Source organism: Callorhinchus milii, unplaced genomic scaffold, assembly GCF_018977255.1.
Source record: "Callorhinchus milii isolate IMCB2004 unplaced genomic scaffold, IMCB_Cmil_1.0 Scaffold1, whole genome shotgun sequence".
NCBI lineage: Eukaryota > Metazoa > Chordata > Chondrichthyes > Chimaeriformes > Callorhinchidae > Callorhinchus > Callorhinchus milii.
Window position 1 is genome coordinate 105,770,546 of NW_024704742.1, and position 22,589 is coordinate 105,793,134.

The 22,589-nt window shown below is 42.3% G+C and overlaps 1 protein-coding gene across 3 annotated transcripts in view; it reads left to right on the top strand.

Annotated features, from left to right (window-relative positions):
- Positions 1-22,589, top strand: part of efna5b (ephrin-A5b) — a 152,116-nt gene that overhangs the window by 60,547 nt on the left and 68,980 nt on the right. Inside the window, exon 1 of one of the 3 annotated variants that reach the window (XM_007893135.2) lies at positions 12,075-12,107. The exons of the other annotated variants lie outside the window; for them this stretch is intronic. Coding sequence (XP_007891326.1) covers positions 12,106-12,107 — 2 coding nt within the window. The 5' untranslated portion in view covers positions 12,075-12,105. Of the gene's footprint in view, positions 1-12,074; positions 12,108-22,589 lie in introns of those variants that run through there. 3 annotated transcript variants of the gene reach the window in all.

The following is a 22,589-nucleotide window of genomic DNA, read 5'->3' on the forward strand; positions in this document are numbered from 1 at the left end:
ATAGGTGATGCTCAGGTATATAGTTAGATGGGAAGGAAAACTAACGTTAGAGGGTATAAAGTGCTCGCACAGGCCCTCATAGTCTGGAAGATGCAGGAGAGAAGGGGGCTACTGACCTGCTCTACTCAAGTTGGCAAAATTGGTTTAGATAAAGAAGGTCCTTCAGCCTATTTGATGTCATCCTTCCACAATACCCATCCTACCGTCTTCAGCTCAAAATGTCCTGGTCTCAACCACCCTTCCTGGCACCCTTCCTGTTCGTATCTTTAATTGCACTCTGGGTAAAGAAAAGTTTCTTCGTGTCTGTCCTGAGATTGCTCTTTGCAACTCTAAACCTGTGTCCTCTTACTTTACTGTCCTGAGAAGTCAATGAGTCAATCAGTAAATTGTGTTTGTGCTGGTGGGAGTGTAGACTATCTCAATTGTGCAAATAGGTGGGGCTGATACTGGAAGAAGTAAATGGAGGGAGGGGAAAATGGATGTATGAATTAATTGTAAGTTATGTCGTCTGTATTACCTGCTCAAAGATCGTTGGAGGCATCTTTCACAACGTGGCAAGATGTTATTTGTTGTTCACGGACTTTCGAGAAAGACTTGCCTTCTATTTTTGATGCATTGATTAAAAAAGTTTTAAATTAAAGACAACTTGGTTGTTTGCCAAGATCAGTGGGAGATTTTGCAAACTCATCAGGGCATCTCATTATCAGCACCCTCCCACGCAGATCTGAAGACTTGACTGACGGGATAAAAAAAAGCCGTCTGTTGTTACAAAGCGAGGTGACTGTGTCAGGAATACTGCTGCTGACCTATAAAATCTGGGCAGAAACCACAACCATGTCCTAGATTTAGTGCTTAATGTGTATGATCCAATTAAAGAAAATCCCTCCTGGCAACAGTTGGTTTTGTAGGTTCTTAAAATACTGAAAGGAATGTTTTTCAAAGAGGCAAACTTGCTGTGCATTATAGCGAGCAACCTGTTTAAACAGTGCAATGTCTTCGTACATTTAAATATAAGTGAAGGAAACAAACGGATACACTGATGTATTAGAATTACAACAGCGGGCACTTACTGCTTATATATTCAGCAGCAGATCTCTATATTGATAGCTTGGAGCAGACTTGTCTGAAAGAGCTGTTCACTGCAGAAACATGATGCACATGGGTGCATAAAAATTTCAGCTGAAGAGAATGTATCTCTTTGTAATCTTAAATAGGTTATATTGGATAACAGGTGAGATTTGTTTTCACATACCATTCAAATGCATTTTTCTCACTTTCCTTGCAGCACTGAATGTCAAACAAAACGTAGTCATATGCGAATTACTGTATATTTCTATTTAATAGTAATCCTTGATTTTGATACAATGCCTTAGCATGTCATTGAGATATCTCAAAACACTTTACAGCATAGCTACTATTTTAGGCAAGTGCAGCAGCCAATTTGCTCACAGCAATGTCTCAGAAAGAGCCATAAAGTGTTTGCCCAATTTTACATGATGACTTCATCTTCCCTACTAATGCTTCCTGGTACAGCTGGGTGAAAGTTGCAACCAACTTTGCCTCTGCAGCTCACTGGCCGACAAGAGATGAATGTCTGGAAGGTCAGACAGTTTCTGATAGTTTTCCAGATCAAATGGTTATTCAACCTCATGGCTGTTTATGGGACCTTGCTGTGCACAAACTATTTGCCACATTTGCCCACAAAAGTAGTTACTACACTTGGCAATAATTATCTGGAACATGTTTTGAGACGTTTCAATATGATACTGCATGATAAAAATATTTATTTATGACCCCCCTCTAACCCCCTCCCCCATGAGATGGTATAATGTTGCTGCTCAAAGTCTTGCACAATAAAAGCAGAATATCAACTAAGGTTGGGATAAGAAGTCAGTGCAACAATGTAGGGCATTCTCCTACTTTGCAGCTAGTTACCAGACTGTTGCATTGAATTACACAGAATGATACAGTAGAAAAAAAGACCATTCAGCCAAACTAGCCAGTGGCAAATTATACTCCATGGGAGCCCTCCACCCCTTCTATTCCCCCTCCTAAACCTCTCTATTCTCCCCCATGTATGTATCATGTTCCTTAAATACAATAATGCTTTTTGCTTCAACTACAGCTTCGGGCAGCAAGTTCCACATTCTCACCACCCTCAAAGAAGTTCCTCTTAAACTCCCTGTTAGATCTACTACTGGCTATCTTAACAGCAAACTCCTGATAATTCGGGAAAAGGGCTCAGTGAGTTATCTGAAATGGTGAACTAGGCATATGTATAAATACTTAAATAAATATGGCCGAGATAATGACAGCTTGATGGTTAAGCCAGGGTCAAGATGTTAGAAGTTGACTGGTATTATATTTATGCCCTCTGGTTTTGAACTAACCAACAAATGCAAACAACCTCTCAATATCCACCTTATCGAACTTTTTCATAATTTTAAATGCTTCCATCAGATTCATAGAATGTTTTGATTATCTTATTCTGTTAATGTCTTCAAGCCTTCTTTTCAAATCTATCAGAAGAAGATGGCAATGCTCAAGACATTATCTTATGCAGTTGTTTCATTCAGATCACTGTCCTTTAAAATAATCCACCGATGGCTTGATGTCAAATTCAACTGCAAAGCATTGGCTCTGTGTAAATGGGAATTAATAGGACGACTGCTGGCCAAGTGATTTCTGATGTCTCTCTTGCCAACTGCCTTTGAAACCTTTTGGAGAGTAGCTTTTGTAGACGTGAGGGGCTTTCTCCCAGTTTACAGGAGAGGTTTAGATGAAGAAACTTTGACCCATTTGATCTCATCCTTGGCAGATAGCATGCATATGTGGAAAGCTCAATCTGGTTCAGATACTCCAGCGTGATGGTGGATTTGCACATGTGTCAGACACCCAGCCGGCCCCCAAAAAAGTGTTGCAAAAAAAATGTTTTGCTGCAAACGCTAACGTGGCAAGTTCATGAGCAGCAAAATCCATGCTGGATTCCCACTGGCTGGATTCCCACTGGCTGGACCCCACCCCTGATTTTTTGTGGTGATTGATTTGTATAATGCCTATAAACCACAACCCCATCCCATTCCCACAAATCAGCAGCCACTACTTGTGAATATTTGTGGTAAGCCACAAGGTTTCATAATGCCACAAATGCTTCAAATAATTAGAATGGGAACATTTGCCAAGATCGTTTTGAAACCCAAACTAGATAAAAACTTTCGAGAATAATTACTCAGGAAGAACAGTAACTGGGGAGAAAGAAGTGCAGTACTTCTGGCTGCAGCAAGTTCTTACTAAAATCCCTTGTGAAAGCATCATGTTCTCCTATCTCGGAAATGGGGTTTAATGCAAGCCTTGATTCTTATTACAGTTTGCCTTCCAAAGTGGAAGGCTTTTCTGCGCTGCCACATGTTGAGAGACCTAATGTAATAAATTGTTTCCTCTTAGGGGAGGGTGAAGAGCAAAGCAAGTTGCTGTAGGAGTACATTGGCAGGAATATATTGGCAGTAGGAAATAACCCCCCCACTGCCTGCTTTTTTTGTGGGTTGAGGTAATATCCTCTTTACTGCAGTAGGTGTTTCATTATTTTTCACTTTACAAATCTGTTCTTGTGTCAAGACAGCCACGTTGTTTGTTAAGGGGAAAAAAAGGCTGTGCTTCGTGCTGACTGCTTGTCAGGTACAGTTCGTTGCTGCGGAGTGAGTGTGTCCTGCGCTGTAGTTGTTCGCTGGTCTCAGCAAAAGGTAGGAGCTGGGATTCAGCTGCTTTCTGAGATCCTGAGATAAAGAAACAGAGGCCTCTTGTGAATATGAGTGCTCTATTCTCTCTTTTTATTACTCGGGGAATTTTCTCCTGTCTTTACTGCACTGAACAAACAATGCTGATCTCTGCGAAGTGACCTTATTTTCCCAGCTTCCTTACAGCTGTGACAGCATCTGCCCTCAGGTTTTTTTTCAGCTGGGGAAGGGGCGGGCAGATGAGGGGGGAAGATAGCCATTAAAAAGGAAAGGAAAAGGGGGAATTTGTTGAAGAGTTTTGTAGGAAGCAACTCACATAGCTGTTAGTACTGCGTGACTTCTCACAGTTCTACACATGCAGATCTGGGGACTGGAACAAGAGTGCAGTCCACAGTTTCTTGGCCATCACAAAAGGACCTCTCAATGCAGCGTGACCTTTGAGAATGAATGGGATCTTAACGCCAGTTTTGTCAGTCGAGTTCTGAACGTGCATTGTGGTTTGAAAGCTAGAGGCTAGCTTTTGAAGCTGTTTAGCGATCAACAATGTATATCATTCTTACTTGTCTCGTAGGAAGAATGTGTTTGATCTGCGCATCTAAAAACAGATGTGTTTAGATAGACTTACATCTTTCAAAAGCCCAATAGTTTTAATCACAGAAAATGTAAAGCGGTACAAACTTAGCATTAACCTTTTTAAATTCTCTGGTTCTATTTATTAACAGTCTTTCATTTAATTGCAAGTGCATAGCACACTAGTGGGTACCTGAGAAGATAGTTGCAATTTGGAGCATTCCTGGGGTGTCACTATCTTTGAAGTTATTTAAATACCATGAGTTTAGCTCACCTGAGGCCTGAGATTCCACCAATCCATAATTAGCTGACAAAAATATTTTTTCTCTTTCAATTTAAGACTACACAGAAAATTCTTAAATTCAGTCTTAATCTGATAGGACAATGGAAAACTGGTTTCCAAATTAAGGCTGAGTTTAAGAACGTTTCCATAATTCCACGCCATTTTTAATTTTAAGATGAAATGTTGGAATTTCATACCTTAGTTGCAGTATTGCCTCCTTAATCTTTAGAATCTTAACAGCCCTCAAATTCACAACACTTTGCAGAGCTCCTGATAAAAAGAGCTAGAAAATGGGACATTTTGTCAGAAGTGTATACGTTGTGTGTGGGGGAGGGGGGAAGAATCGGAAAAGGATCAACAATGTTTGTATTGAAAGAGTTAATGAAGGAACATTCTGAATGTACAGGGCCTTGTAATAGGCCACACTTTACCGTTGCAGCCTGGGTGAGTAAGTATCAATGTGAGAGAGAGATAAAGAGCTTTTGGCTGATCCAATTTTCAAATATCATCTTTCTCGATCTCGAATCTCTATCTAATTTTCCCTTGAAACTGCCCACACTATTGGGCTCTTTCTCTCCTCTAACTACAAATGCAAATGTATCAGGCCCTCACTCCCAAAACGCCACAGGAGACATTCCTACCACACCTCAGAGCTGCCCACACTGTTCCTGATAAAAACAGATACTGTCCTCCCAGGGAAACTTCTACATGTTAATCACCCTCTGTGTTATTTACTGAAATGTAGATCACCTGTTCTTTGACAGCGAGACCCCTTATTATGGCCCTCTTGATCATATTGGAGGTATTGGGAGTTCAGTTTGTCTTAACTGCTTTACGATCTTGGAAACTTTGATAAGATCAACGTGGAACTATTTTTTGAATGATAGCTCACAGATCTGCCTGCTGGAAGCTCCACTGAGCACGCTGTGTTGAGAAGATTCTCTGAATGTTCAGTGAGTGACCGAGGCAAACCCTTCTTTGGCGACTGCGAAGACATTTCTGTGTGTTTCAGATGAATTATATCGCAACAAATGTAGACAGGTTTGTGTGATAAATACAAAGAAGCTTATAAGCTGTTTTGAAATATTTGTAAAGAGACTCTTGGATGCGATACAGTACACTTGGCTGCTCTTCATGTGGAGAAATATCAGTCTTGAGAGGGACACCCACCCACACAAGAAACATAATACTACCCAGCAATGTAGAAATGCTGCACTTATTTAAAGTATCAATGGTATTACAAACACATTATAGAACCCAAGGGATAGAGAACGAGATTCGGTTGTTTGAAAGGAAACTGCAGTTTGGATTTTATGTTTTATTGAAATGTGAGGATAAATTTGAAGCGTTTCGTAATACATTTAATATGATAATTATCAAACTCAAAAATGAACAGCCCCTACACTTCTCAGTATATTCCTATCACGCGCTTTCAGACATCCTCCCGACATGAAAGGTACTCTATCAAATGTAAGGATTATTATGAAATGCAACAAATTTCACTGCCCACAAAACACTCCACTTTTGGCTGATTCACCCTCTCTTTTTAAAATTCTTTCTTGTTTGCCCACAAAACATAGTCACTAATCTTTACTGTATTTTCTGTGAAGCATTTTGAAACGTCCTCTCACCATAAAAGTTGCTACAGCAAATGCAAGGGTTATTATTACTATTTATTTTTGAGATTTTCACAAATCTTTTTGTAGATAGCAGATACAGCGCAGCAACTCTGCCAAGTGTATGGGATTTAAGTAATTATCTGTATATCCTGTTGGGCTGAAAACAAAATCCCTTAGAATGTAACTTTTGGAAAGAAAGGCATGCTGGAGTCTTATACTCTGTGCTGCAGTACAGCCATCTGCATGCTTCTTTCGTTTTATTCGCATAATTTGAAGTTAAGCTTAATGGTGCCATTTGATTCAATGTTGACCATCTGATGAAATAATATAATAGAAGATGTCCCATTGAGGTTCTTCTCTTTTTTATGTAAGTGCAGAAAGTGGCCCCATTATTGTCTCTGCTTGTATCATATTGTGATTGAGTAATGAAAATATTTTGTTTAAAAAAAATTACGCTCAGTGGTAAACGTTCCATTTTAACTTTCCGATTGATTGGTATTTTAAGTTAATTGATTCAAACAGGATGTTAATGGACAAAAACAGTGACTTGTGTGGGGTTTTAGGACTGAGAGGCATGAAGCATTTGTATATTAGTTTAGAGAGAACCTTTGATAGAGTGTGAGAGTTGAATTAACATGCACAGTTGAAGTGGTCCAATTACTGAATCAGTCTGGCTTAACAACTTTACCTGCTCATGTTAATTCACTTCCTTCACACAGCCAGACTGAGCAACTCCTCCCAGCCAATTTCCAGCTAATGTTTTCACCTTTCACTACTTGAATAAATTTTTTTCAGAAAATGATTAGAAGTAAACAAGGTGGGGGGCAGGGAAACAAACCAAAAGGAATGTTAAAGTTAACCATTAATACTTTTAACAGTTGTGTTTTTTAGTCGTTAGTGAGCACCCTATATGAAAATTGAGACCCACAGTATGTGAAACAAAAATTTACATTCATGTAGTATATTCATATTATGTTGGGAGAGCGTCTTAAAGTGCTTCAACCAAGTGAGTGCGAGCTCGAAATTTTAAGGCAGGTTTTGAAGTTCGACCTGCAGTTGAAAATATAGAAAGCAAGATAATCAAGAACTCCAAGCTTGAGATTTTCTTGAAAGGGGAGTTCTGCCAATTTTTCCCTTTCAAATTTCTTCACTCCCTGAATACATTTGTCTCCTTTTTGCTTCTTTTGACTGGGACACATTTCAATGGGCAATAGTTGGCTTTCAGTATCTCGCCGTAGGGCCATTATTCCTGAGTGAGATATGACAGTTTAGAAGAGCCCCCCACCCCCACCCCCAAACAGCCAACAGACAGTGACATCCGTCAATCTGAGCGTGACTTGAACCCAAGTCCTAGAGACCCCTCCCGCCATGCCTCCCGCTATTAGAAAATGTTTTGATCGTTTCAAACTGAAATGCCCTGCCTTTCCCCACCTCCACCACATTGCCTGACTCCACCGCTGCGTCACCGCTCAGGCCGCCAAAACCCTCATACATGTCTTCATGATAGCCAGGCTTGACTACACCAATGCCCTGCTTGTCGGCCTTTCTAATTCTTCCCTCCACAAATTGCAGATCATACAGAACTCTGCAGCTCGTGACCTCTCCCGTACCAGGCTCTGTGAACCCACCACACCCACCCTCGCCCGGCTCCACTCCCATCCCTCAGAGGTTCGAGTTCAAAATTCTTGTCCTCACCTTCAAGGCCCTCTTTGGCCTTGCCCCCTCCTACCTCCCCGACTTGCTAATCCCTTATCAACCTGCTCCCTCTGCTCAGCAGGCTTCGGCCTGCTCCATGTCCCCCGACACTCCTTCAAGGCTTCAAGACCCTCCTCTTTGACTGGTGCCACCCTCTTACCCCCGCCCTCCAACATCCCTGATTCCAACCCTCACCCGCTCGGGTCCTAATCCCTGACTGTTAAGCGCCTTGGGACAGCCTCTCAACGTGAAAGGCGCTTTACAAATGTAATTTTGTATTGTATTTTGTATTGAAATACATCTGCATATGGGGTGAAATGTCTCTTCATATTGTGTTCCACAGATACCAAATTGTTTCTTTCACAATCCGCTTCCAGTTTCGTCACTCAGATAAAATCAGATCCTTCAGACTTTAAACTGCTGCAGATTTTATTTACAGTGCAAACCCAGATGCTAAGGCATTTATTGTCCCCTCTTTTAATTGGTTTCAGCTCTGCAATCACAATGGACGTATCTCTTTGGACACTTCTATTGGTAATATTTTAGAAATAGGGTTTGCCGCATCTGTCTCTCACACAAATTAAACACTATCTGAAGCTCTGGCCAGTGGGTTTCTGTCACCGATTCGAGCATCTAGTTGACAAATTTTTGCAAGCACATAAAAAGCTTTCCCGTGGGAAATCATATCTATAGGAAAATGCTGCAAAATGGAAATGACAACCAAAAAGCCTATGCTCTTTGCAATTTGGGGATTTGGTGAAGGCTAAGACAATAATATAGTAGATAATGAATACATATTTAGTGTCCGCAGATCCAATTTAAATCTCTCAAAGGATCCCATGTACTGTTTTATGCTTGGCTTAGAAATATGAAGTTCAGGTTCTGTACAATCTATGCAAAGGCTGCGCTGTTAATAATGTTGCATGTTGTGTTTTGGTTGCAGATGCTCCTCAGTGCTGCTGTGCTCCGGGTAGGGATGTACAATGGGTTTCGGGTTTGCTTCCAGCTTCACTGAGCCAGCGATGTTTTTTTGGTGCTAAAGGCAAGCTCTTAGCTACTTTGTCCTTGAAATTCCACCAAGTGTTAGTTTTCCTGCAAATCCAGGCCATCGATTCCCCAAAATAAAATTGATCACTATGGCTGTTTATGGGTTATTGCTGTGCGCAAACTTAAAGACGGTTCTTTTCAAGAACGGTGGAAAACCAGCTTTCTAACTTAGACTGAATTTAAGTATTTTCCGCATGATCTTAAGACCAGGTGGAATTTCTTACATTTACAGATTATAGGAGAGAAGGCAGAAGGTGAAAAAAAGCAAGTACTTTAATGATCAAATCCAAAGCATTTATATTCCTGATTTAGCATTCTTCTCACCTCTTCAAAACCAGATATTTTCACAAGGAACTGCCGCTGTAGGAGTCATATTGAGTTCCACGCCTTTCTGAGCTGCATTTATTTATTTAGATTGTATCCGACCCGCCGTTTATTGAAAAATCATGTGCCTCTAAAGAAAATAAATGTGATAAGGGAGGCCAGGCCGGCTGTGATCGTATCCATTGGCTGAGCTGTGCTTGCCCAGAGCATTGAGTACAGGATAATAATAATATAATAATCCTTGCATTTGATATAGCGCTTTTCACGTCGGGAGGACGTCCCAAAGCACTTCACAGAATACACCGTAAAGTGAATTGACTGTATATTTGTGGGCGAACGCGGCAGCCAATTGCGCACAGCAATGTCCCACAAACAGTCGTAGATTGAAAATGACCAATTTATTATTGTTTGTTTTTTTGGAGGGATTATTATTAGGCGTGTGGAGTAAGGAAACTTGCCCAAGGTTTCGCCCTCTGCCTGGAATTGAACTCAAGTCTCTCACTTGCAAAGCGAGTGCTCTAACCACTGAGTTACAGGACTCCACTGGATGTTCACAAAGTCCAGTTACACCCTTGTTTTTTCTACAGTGCACTGACCAACAACTGAAGCATGTGGAAGAATGATGATAATTGTATTTAGAAATACTTAATTATATTCAGAGGATTGGTGCGAGCGCCATCATGGCAGATATTGATCCGTCACCATGTTTGGTGTGACATCTTGAGTAACATGAGGAAGTTACTGGTGGCAGACAATGTTACATTCGACTCATCTGCAACAGAAAATAAAAGTTGATTGTGAAAAAAAAAGGGGGATTACAGGACTTTGTGAACACCCTGTACAATACCCTGTTTAGCAGCTATTTGCAGTACTTGCTAGATCTGTCTGTCGCTAGCATCCTCCTCCATGGTGTTCTTAATTGTCAAGTTCTGGAAGTTCAAACAGATGCATGTCAGTAGGGACCGGATGAAGTTAAATGTTGCTTCAAGGGAATTTCAATACACTGGTATTCATAATTTTGCTTTAAACTTGAATAAACATTTGGATCCATTTTGCTGGGTATTGTTGGCACTTTGTCATGTCCAGGGCTCTTGTGCACTCTCACAGCTGCAGAGTGTTTGTCCACCAGCTGCCAAGAGTGTTACAAGATCTGTCTAGAAGTTTCTGAAGTTTCTGGCACTGGATTTTCTGGTTACCCTGGAGACACCCTCAACTCGTCCTTCCCGCTGCCTCATTTGCCTGTCTGTCTGGGAAGGAGGGTGTGGGCTCTGGCAACATGCCCTTTCCAACTGGGTTAGTGGGGAGGGGATTATGGCACAAATCAAGAAATATTCAATTAAGAAAAAACTGAAAACACGCTACTGATTGAAAACACGCTTACCTAGACTCGTGTGAATGTTTGGGGGCGGTGCTTCTTAATGGCCACATGTTGACCACCACTGCACTATACCATACTGCAGAGAGGCACTACAAAATCCTGGAGAGAGGCACTATATCCACTAAGGTCTGCACAAGGGGATACTGACTGTTGATTCATCCGCAGTGCTTAGTGTACCTTATCTGCGTGTTGGCAAAAGAAGAGCTTGCCATGCAGGGAATTAACATAGAATTACAGCAAGGGATATTATCCATTGAGTGTAAAATGGTGCTAATCCCATTTCTCTGCTCTTTTCTCCCATCCCCTTTTATGTTCTTCCTCTTTAAATATTTTATTCGATTCACTTTTTAACTTGGGTACGAAGCTGCATCCTATCACTGTCGCTGGGGCGAAGCAGAGACAGTCCCATGAGCCCTGGGCTGCTCTCTCCCTCCTCTCATCAGGGATCAAAATCCACTTATAAAGTTATAAAATCAAGAACTAGAAAATAAAGCCATTGTCAGAATCAATTACCGTGTGATATTGATACCCTGAAAATGTCATGACAGTCATTCTGCTATATTAATTTAGAATTAAACCACTCGAGGGGACCAAATGTTGTAGTAGCATCCTTATTTCCCAACTTAATACCCAATGAGATTTAAAGGGAGGGTTGTGTGCTGTAAATTCCAAAGGCTGCTGCTTAACCGGAGGATTGTTCACACAGGCATATTGCTAATCTTTTAGTCTGATCTGTATGGATGATTTATATTCACGTAGTGCCTGATTAATTCCTCACTTTTCGTTTAATGCAGGTTGCCAGTGAAAAATGAGATTGCTAAATGGATATTTAATCAATGGAGAGTGCTGTCCACTTGGGGAATTATGTGCATGTCTTTGCTCTTTGTTGAATGAAGTGGGGGAAATGGCTAAAAGGTTCAGATCCCTAACCTGTAACACTTGGGAACAGATACACTTTTACGAATGTCTTGTCAAAACCCTTTTTTCCTCTCAGCAGCAGAGAATTCAAGTATTCCCTGTCAATAATCGTTGCATTTGATATAGACCATAAAACATTGAAATGTCTCAAAGGGCTTCACAGGGAATTGCTCTGAAATGCAATGACTGTATCTTTGGGTGAGGTGATTGCAGCACCTGATTTGCTTGCACCAATGTCTTCACGAGCCATACAATGAATAACCAATTTATCTGAGAGATTGTTGGCCAGAACATTGGGAGATACTTCCTTCTCTCTGAATAGTGTCATGGAATCATTAACTTCCACCTGAACAAACATATAATAATAATAATCCTTGCATTTGATATACCGCCTTATTACGTCGTTGAGATATCTTAAAGCGCTTCACAGAATATACTGTAAAGTGAATCGATTATATATTTTGTGACCTTGGTTTAACGTCTCATCTGAAGGACAGCACCTCCACAGTACTACACTGGAGTGATCTTGAACCATAAATGTAAGAAACATTAGCAAGTTATGAATAGTAACCCAAATTGTGTGTACACAGATCCCTGTAGATGTACAGTATCTGTGTGCAGTGTAGATTTGTATGCATAGAAGTCTGCATTCCTATGTAACTGTGTGTGTCACAGTTACCGAAAAAACACTGAGTGGCATTGGGCAACTTGTGAATAGTGAGGATACGAGTCACGTGTAAAAGCAGGGTTGGTTTATTTTATATAGTTCAAGAATGTACCAATGTGTATTCTGTTGATTTTACTGTCTTCAAAAAGGGAGTTAGTCACCAGATGTTAATAGTAGTGATTGTTTTGTTACATGTCCTGTCCACGTTCTTTACACACACTGTGATATTGCATGAGTACTGAAGAAGGTACGTTTGCAGGATTCTCTGTGTGCAAACACTTTTGGGATCTCAGCCTTTTGTGTTGGCGATTGGCACGTGATAAACCCTATTTTTATGTCTCATGTGTAATTTGGGCTTCAGTTTCTTGCCTAGCAAATTCATTCTTGCAGCTGTTGCGCAATGCGGAGTCTGCTGAAGACGATATTGGTGCCTCACGAGGACATATCCAGACAACAGGTATCATTATAGCTGAGATGAAGGACTGTCTATGAGTGGGGGAACGCAGAGCAGTGGCTGCTCCCTGACTGTGCTGTGCCACCTGGGTGGCTGCAGAAATGCAATCCTCTTCCATTATGGAATGCAGAGCCGGAATGCTCCTGCTGCTCACCTCACCAGATCAGAAAGGAAGCTCGACTCCGGCAGATCCTCTTTCTCCGGAGTTATCATTTTACAAAGTGCAGGATTTGATGTGCAGCTGAATCCACTGTTGCACCACAGGGATTTGTTTCCCTCAATGTTCTAGTTTCTTTAGCCTGATATTGTGCAGGGTTCGTAGTCCTTACCCCTCAGTGCAGGTGCACTGGGAGATGTTCAAACATTACGGTGGCTAACATTTGGAAATACATGGCACTTTTACATCGATAGTTTTTCTCTGGAGACGGCCAATAATATACAAAAAACGTTTTTCCTGACTCCGGATTCGCTAGGAACCGTCTCAAGTCGGAATAGTTTTTCATCTCGGAGCAAGAGCCGAAAGAAAAGGCAGAGGGTGAAATGTCTACAATTCTGCGAGATCTTAGATTTGAAGACAAAATAGTCTTGTGGGTGAAAACTGTGAGGGATTTCAGGAAATGTAAGAGGCTGTGAATGTATCCGTTGAATTTTACAATTGAGCAATATAAATGAAATGGATTTGACATTAGATCACGGAGAAGTGAGCAGAATCCTGAGAGTAATGTGATGAAGTTTCTGTCAAATGAGGCTTAGTTTCGGATGTCTTCAAGCATTTTACAGAATATACTGTAAAGTGTAGTGACTATGCGTGACCGTAATCTCCAGCCTATCAGGAAGGCTCGGAGGGGCATTGCATTCTCAAAGGAAAGTAGTATATTCTTCAATTGTACATGAAGATGCATAATCTCAGGATTATTAGCAAAAAAATTAGCAGACTGGTGATAAAGAATTTCTTCACTCAAAGGATTTGGAAATTCATTACCTCAAGTGGCTATTGAGGCTGGATCAGTAGAATTGTTCATACAGGAACTGATTAAGCAACTATGCAGTCGAAATATTTAGTGATATGGGGAGAGAGCTCTTATGTGGGATTTAAAAAAAAACAATTTAGAATTTGAAAAATAGTTAGCAGCATCACAGCCCCAATGGGCCAAACTGCCCTCTCTGTAAAGAAAGTGTTTTATGTTTCTTCTCACACTCTGAGTGAAGGTGCTAATGACTGGGCCAGTAGCCCGTCATTGGAAAATCAATTAGCTACTGGAACCCAGAGGTTAATGGGATAAGGGGACGTGTTTGTTTTATAACCCTGACTCAAGGTGGCTGTTCTGTAGAAATGGCTGCCAGGAATGTATCTCCTGTAGGGTGACTGAGACAAGGCTTTACATAGGGGCAGTGTTCTCTGGAAGCCAGACCCTATGTGAATCCAAGTGCTAGGAGTCGGATGCCTCCTAAGTGCATCACTTCACACTTTCCTCCTTCTCCCTCCTCTCTCAAGCTGCAGTGTAATTATTGTGAAATAACAATGTAAGACATTAATGGCCCGCAGCGAGGTACCCTCAGAAATTCCAGGTACTTACCAACATTCCATGAAAGGGTATGGCCAAATACCAAACGCACCCTCAGGGCCTGAGAGCTGTACTCCTTCCTTTCACGGGTGACCACCTTGCCAAAGGGAGAAAAGAAACTCCTGCTAAACAAGGTATTGTTCGCAATGGATTGAAGGAGCATCAGAAAAGATTGGGACACCTTTGAAAGCCATTTCGTGACATGAAAGAAATGCCACTGACGACACCCTCCCCCCTAGGGTTGTCTTCAGCTGTCTTGTCTACAGGCTGACTGTGCACACCTTTTTTTCAGTCATCTAGTTAAATAAAGGACCATCCTGTGGAGATTTAATCTGTGGAGATTAAAGGAAGTAACCATATAACATCTTTATAGTTTAAACACTACCATTTACAGGGCAATGACCTAGTTTTGAACTGAAGTCCCTGATTAGTAAACAAGCCACATTGACTCAGTGACACAACTGACTGATATCAGTTTCCATTTATTACATTTATGTAAGTAATTGAACCTGCAGTCGATATGGAATTTATGGCAGGGCAGACTTTGTGGAGTTATCACACTGTATATACAATAACCCCTTTGTTCCTTGTTTATAAAGGCTTATGACAGGCTCTATTGTAGTGGTGTTTCAGAAAAGGCTGCACTAAAAATTCTTGGCAAGGTAACAGTGGCCCAGCCCTTTAAGTGGAACAAATATGATTCCTGGAAGTCGGAGTGACTCCAGTATGAAATTGACAGCCACTGGTTATTGTTGTAGGTTCTTTCTGATTCTGCGCTTTGGATACGTACAATAATAAATCCTGTCCTGAAAAACTCAGTGAGCAGCAACTCTCCAGAGATGTCTGGGGGCTCTTATGGACCTGGAGTCATAGCATGGTAAGTGGATTCCGAGTCTCCAGCTGGAATCCACTATCCTATTGTGCACCTAGATTCCCTGTTAACAGACACCAGCAAAGTGACTTCAGTGGTGTTAGGATCTAGCACAAACTAGTGGGCCAAATGTACTATTTCCGTGTTGTAATGTTCCATATAATCTGTCTGACAGCTTGGGTGCATTAATCATAGTCATTCCGTGGTTAGAAATGTCCTCAAATAAATTGGTCACTCACTTAATGGTTGTTTGCCAGACTCTGCCACTGCCTCACCTCTCAGGCTGCCGAAACCCTCACCCATGCATTTGTCACCTCAAGGCTTGATTACGGGAACTCCCTCCTCATCGGCCTCTCCAGCTCTTCCCTTCACAAGCTGCAGATCATCTAAAACTCTGCAGCTCGAGTACTCTCGCACACCAGGCTCCGTGACCCCATCACTCCCACCCTCGCCTGACTCCACTGGCTCCCCATCCTCCAGAGGATCGAGTTCAGCATCCTCATCCTCACCTTTAAGGCCATCCATGGTCTTGCCCCCTCCTACCTCTCTGACCTGCTGACTCCCCACCAACCTCCCCGCTCCCTCTGTTCAGCGAGCTCCGGCCTGTTCCATGATTCTCGCCCGACCCGCCCTACCATCGTGGCCAGGCTTTCAGTTTCTCTGCCCCCACACTCTGGAACTCCATCCCACGGTCCCTTCGCTTCGCTTCCTCCCTTGCCTCCTTCAAAACCGGTCTCAAGACCCTTCTCTTCGACCGTGCCTTTGGCCTCCCTCCCACCGCTCTGGCTTCCCTCACCCCTACAACCCCCCTCCCCCATGCTCGCGCCCCGACACCTGACTGTTCAGTACTTTGGGACGTCCTCCCGACGTGAAAGACGCTCTATAAATGTAATTTTGTTGTTGTTGTTTGTGGACCATGAGGTTTGTCATCAATAGAGGTGAAGTCGGGTACAAGGGGTATTACGCAATACTCACACATGCCTCGGCCACCTCCTGGAGCTTGCTTCAGTGCCTTCAGGAATCGGGGAGACATTTTCTAATTAAATCGCCTTTCCCCTGAATTGGCTATGTTTTATTTTCTCTGTATTGCCTCTGACAGGCTAGCACCAGGAAAGATGTACAGGGTGAATCTTGGGGGCAATTCTCCCGGGAGTGGACTTATGTGCCACTGGGTATCTTCAACCTCTTTCCTGTTTAAGTATCTTTGTATGAACCTTGCTGTGCGCAAATTGACTGCTGTGTTTGGCTATAAGAACAGTTACTGTATTTGACTGCAATCACCTGTAAAGTGTTTTGAGACATTTAGACGTACCTGGCTGCTGAGACATTTTGACTTACCCAGCTTGAAGCGAGTACGTACTGTTCCTTCTAATTAGATTGTTACACTACGCATACATAGACCCGATGCTTTTTCCCCATTCTCTGCTTGTATTTCTTACTGGTGTGGTTAAGGGTAGCACAGCTATGTGGGCCATACTGTTGCTGTAATGAGCTGAAAGTCAGGACCCACGAGGTCCCCATGCAAAGTCTTTATTCCAGGGCCCCTACCAGTGTTGCCCGTAGGTCTCCAGGCATCTGAACCTAGTGGGCAGATGTGCTCTGATGGCGAGGCTATTGGTTAAAGGGTGATTCCATTACACTGAGTGCACCCCTACCACCAGCAGATTAGATTGTCAAGGAGGCGATTTCAATGGGTTTTTATGATGGCTGGGGCTCCCTCTTTGTCTCGGGGCCCCATACAATTGCATGGCTTACCTGTGCCTAAAACCACCAGTGTTGGAAGGCACATGGTTAATAATAAACTATGCTTAGGGAGCCTAGGGATTGATTTCTGCAAGAATTCGTCATTGTCTGTGTTGCAAATTTGTATTTCTTGTGAATTTGCAGAATTGTCGCAAACAGCCCAGTTTAGATGAAAAACTCACTGTTGAGTTTGCAGTAAAGCCTCCTGGCTTTTCCGTCTCGGATTTGCACAGGAAAGTGAAGTGGAAGATTCACACTGGACTAATATAAAAAGCTGATGCAAAATCTCCCATGGATTTAAACTGAAAATCAGATATGATCAGAAACCAACTCATGAATCAGCTCCCGATCTATTTCAATGCCTGGGAGATGTTCTGCCTGATGGGAATTGCACACTACACAGAGCCAAAACCATAGGTGGGTCATTTTAACACCTCCTGCTTGAGGACAGCCATCACCATAATCCCCGTGGGAATCACACAATCTGGATGAGTCCATCCTGACTCAGTGGAAGCTGATCTGATTTTTTTAATGTAATGTAAGCACGCCTGGAAATGTTAAAATGAGTTTTAGGGCACTTAGAGCTGCAGTTTGTATTGACATCTGCTGTCATTAGGACTGCATAATTCGAAGTTACACCACACCTTGCTATTCAAATATAAACCACAGTACATGCAGCGATACGAGAATATAACGAAATAAAGAAAATGAAAATGCTATTTGATCCGCAAAGCCCTTCCTCTTTGAAAACCTATGCTTTTGCATTGGCACAAACTCTCCCTAATTTGTTTAATCTCCCGATACAAGGGAATAAGTACAGGTAAAACTACCAAGAAAATAAAACCGAGGTTTCACCTCAATTTCCCCAGGTAATTTGGGGAAACTCCAGGCAGCCATCTGATCTTGCAGTTCATGTTTGACAGATCATATTAGAAATGCACTGCTAATGATTTAAGGATGAAAATAAACTATTGGAAAGTTAGCTTCACTCTTCAAATGTCACACCTTTATGATGCCTTAGGTAACTGGTTAAAATGAGGCATTTCTGATACCAATTTACATTTCACAACAAATCAATGATAATCTTTGCATTTGATATAGCGCTTTATCATAAAAAGACATCTCAAGGCGCTTCACAGTGTTTTTCTATAAAACGTAGGGAGGGTGTATTTACAGGCAAACACGGCAGCCAATTTGCACAGAGACAAACATGAAATGAATAACCTTTTTTTTCTCTCTGGAGGAGAGTTGGATAGAGCCGTGTTGAAGTTAACACCATGCACTGATTTACTTCACTTTTTGTCTCACTCCCTTTCATTGCCGCAACATTGTCAGACTCCGCCACTGTCTCACCCCTCCGGTTGCCGAAACCCTCACCCATGCATTTGTCACATTAATCCTCGATTATGGGAACTCTCTCTTGATCGGCCTTCCCAACTCTTCCCTTCAGAAGCTGCAGATCATCCAAAACTCTGCAGCTCGTGTACTCTCACCCACCAGGCTCCGTGACCCCATCACTCCCACCCTCGCCCGACTCCACTGGCTCCCCATCCCCCAGAGGATCGAGTTCAAGATCCTCATCCTCACCTTTAAGGCTATCCATGGCCTTGCCCCCTCCTACCTCTCTTACCTGTTGATCCCAACCAACCTGCCTGCTCCCTCCGTTCATCGGGCTCCGGCCTGCTCCATGTCTCCCGCCCTACCATCGGTGGCCGGGCTTTCAGCCTCTCTGCCCCCACACTCTGGAACTCCATTCCATTTCCCTTCGTCTCGCTTCCTCCCTTGCCTCCTTCAAGGCCGGTCTCAAGACCCTTCTTTTCAATCGTACCTTTGGTTGCTCTCCCACCTCTCTGCCTTCTCTCACCCCTACACCATCCCTCCCCCATACTTGGGCCCCTAAACCTGACTGTTCAGTGCTTTGGGACATCCTCCCGACGTGAAAGTCGCTCTATAAATGTAATTTTGTTGTTGTTAGTTCTTAGTCCAAAAGCACATCAGATTCATGTGCTAATATTGTTGAATCCCATATCCTTTTGGAATGGCTCAACTTCACAAAAGTTCATGTGCTCCTATGTCCCTGAGACCCACTCCCCCCTCAGATCTTGGTCTGAGACTTGAATCCACTAGCCGTATGGATGCTCACTGCCTCATTCCTGTGACTGTACAGACATTATTGCTACTGTGCCTGGCTCCTCCTCCTCCTGTATTTATCAAATATCTTGTTCAAATCCCCACTCCCCCTCTATCTCCTAATTTAGCAGGACAGCTACAGTGATCCTAACTAAAGGGATGTTAGCACATACTCTACTTGTTTGTCAAGAGTTGCCCTGTATAAGTGAAGAATTAAATGCTCATACATTTCACACCGTACACAATAGAAAGAGGTTTCTATTTCCCCCTCCCTTTAAAAAACAGCGAAGCCTCGGATGACAGATAAGGCCCCTTAAACCCTTTGAGTGTTACGGGAAAGTTTCTGCAGGCAGTCTGTAGACACGATAAGCTTAATGCTTGGGAGTGAAGCAGCAGAGCCTTGCGCACAAAGCACTGTTATGACTGCGCTGTAATCTTCCTTTTTGTTGCAATCACTCAGCAGTGTTACCATTAAACATGGCAAGAGTTTCAGGTTTGGTGTTAGGTGCAAACATGCTTCACAGCCATAAAGCAGAGTGCTGAACCTAATAGGATTACATTGATGGATTGTTTTACAGTGCCTCAAAGAGGTAGGCTTCACTCAACAGTGTTAAAACGCCTATTGTTTTTAACAAGTCAAAGTTCAGCCTCAGCCTTGCACGCTTTTCCCTATTATTCCAACGACACACTTTTCCCAATATCCCAGAACACTTTGATATTACCATAGCAAATTGATGGCAAGGCTCCTGAGCGGTGAATAGAATAGAATTGTACGAGAGACTGTAATATGATTCACTCCGCTTTGTCACAATCACACTTCATCAGTTCTGACACTAGGACCTAATAGTACTTAACAGTTTAATAGTAGAATATTTTTCATTTAAAAAAGGATCGAAAAAAGTACTGAGGATTTATCTTCATTTATCTTACTGCTTTGTCGGGTAAATAATGAGGTTGAAACAGGAGCACTGTCCTTTCATTTACTCACTCCATGCATGAGAAAGACATGTCTTATCACAATAGTGACACACACGTCCCCCATATATGCAAATAAAATGTGAGGGCAGGACTGGGCTAAGAGGTTTGCTGACTCACCTAACCTGAGGCGAATAGAACATAACACGGTGTTGCTTCAGGTATTCTACTCTGCTGTCGTGAAGTCTGAATTAAAATATTGTTGCTGCAGTGAAGTTTAAGGAGTGGGCAGGTTAAACACATGCATAGGATTGCTTTCTGGTTCTGCTGGTTTGAATGCCAAGTAGCACTCGATTTCCAATAAAAAACGTTTGACAATTTTTTTTCGGTGGTTGGTGCAGCCATCAAAGATGGGAGACTTACCAGTTCTTGGTTTACAAGGCACATCTTATTTGCGACACTATTTTCTATGGATTATTTTCATTCTTGTTATAATTATAGTTGCCTGTTTCCAGCAAAATGTGTGTTACTATACAGGCAGGATATAGATTACACTGTGTCTGTTCGGGGCCACATTTCACCAGACTGAGCTGGGTTTTATCACTGAAGGTAAGGGTAGGCTGTATAATAGCATGAGTTGTAGTTCTGCTTCAAGGTAAAGTAGCAAATGTGAAACGTCTGGAAGGACTGCTGGGTTCTTTATAAAAGTGCAAAGTTACCACAGCCTTGCAGTGCTTCGGCAGTAATCAGAAAGCCCAATTTATGATGGATTTTTTAACCTCAGGCTTTGGAAATGGGAGATCCTGTGAACATAAAATGTTTACAATGCAAAGTTATGTGTTTTTTCAACATACTGTATTACCATACTGCCTTTCAGTTTTAACTCAATGAACTTTTAATAATTTGCATTAATGCAGCTGGACGAAAAAGCATTGATTATACTGTAATATAAGTGCGCTTTCTCATTCCTCCTATAATGTGCACCCGTGTATAATACACACTCTAATCTTTTTGGAGAAGATTACAGGAATGAATATGCGTTATACATGGCAGTTGGGCCAGGGTTTGAGTCCTGAGTTGGGCCAGTGTTTTCAGTGTTGTCCGGATCGGTACCCTAAGCTGCTCAACTATGTCAGTCGTTTCATCGTCCTCCTACAAAAAAAATACACACTGTCATTAGATTTTATAGTAAATCCCATGAAGAGGTTTGAGATGTCCTTGTGATGTGAAAAGCGCTATATCAAATGCAAGGATCATTATTCACCTCTATTCGTGGCTCTCCAACAAAAACAACCAAACTGCAATCTGGAGCTTACCAGTAGCACATAAACTGGTGTCTCCTGGGTCCTGGCTTTCCTTGGGCCCTGAGCCAACTGAGTTGATATGTCTCTCGCATAATGTGCACCCAAAACTTTTAGAATAAGACTGTAGTGATACTATACATGAAACAATACAGTACATGTATTTTTATAATACAGGGCTCTGAGATCCCTCTACTGTGTCCCAATAATGTTCCTCAATCGCAGAAGGCTACCCTCGATCTCCCCCTCCCCCCCCCCCCCCCCCCCCACACACACTTCCTGGCACCAGTGTGAATTGCTTTAATTTTTCACACAATCCCCGGGCCTCTCGGAGTGAGATTGTCAATTCAGCAGTTTTGTGCTGTGAGCCCAACCCCACAAGGAGCTGGATTGAGACTGTCCAATTCCATTTCACACAAGATCCTTAAAGACAGTAGAGACATTCATCCCATCGGTCTGGGTTGGATTCGAACCCGCGTCTCAGAGGGGAAAGGTCAGTGTGTAACCCGCTGTGTCACCAAGTCTCCGACAGAGCAAATTTTAAATGGCATTTTCCTCTACACACAGGAACTCCTGGAAATCCTATTAATAAAAAACATTATTAAAGAGAGCCGTCATCTTCATGACAATCTTTTGATAACGCTTATTATCTGATAATGCCTGTTTGTTTACAAATACACGCAGTGATAAAGCAAATTTTGTCAGCGTGTCGTCACGCCACTTTGTGGGACATCCTTGAGATGCAATCGCACCTCCTAACTTCCCTTTCCTACAGAAAAACCCATCTGGTAGCACGTTTTCATGCAGAACGTGTCAGTTTACAATTAAATCATATAATTTCTGATAAACCGCTGTTAAATATTACATCCACTTACAAAGGATCAGCTCAGAGCCAGAGGCCTTTGTTCTTACACCAGATTTGGTTTACTCTCCCACCAGATGGCGGCTCCCTGCAGTGGAAGTTCTGCTTCTTCACCAGCCTCTCTCCCTCTCGATAAGCAAACGTTAGTTGTTAAAGAAAGAACTTGTATTTTGATAGCGCCTCACACATTAATATGTCTCAAAACTCTTTACAGTAACCACTGTACTATCGAGCGTAGTGACTGGCCACTGGGGTCTATTGTACTAAAAATATCTATCATTTTGTTATATTATTATTTTTCAGATGAGTTTCTGCCAACAAACTTATTTGGTTTTATTTGATTTTGCGATAGATATATTGCTAGAAATTGGATGAGTTAGCTAAATATAGAGAAACTAGAAAGCGCCCCTGGTTGAGCACGGCTTCACTTCTAACCCAATGGTCGATTGATGGGTCATCAGGTCACTGCTGAAATCACTTTCTGTGTCTGGTGTGCTGTGCAGGAAGTGCCAC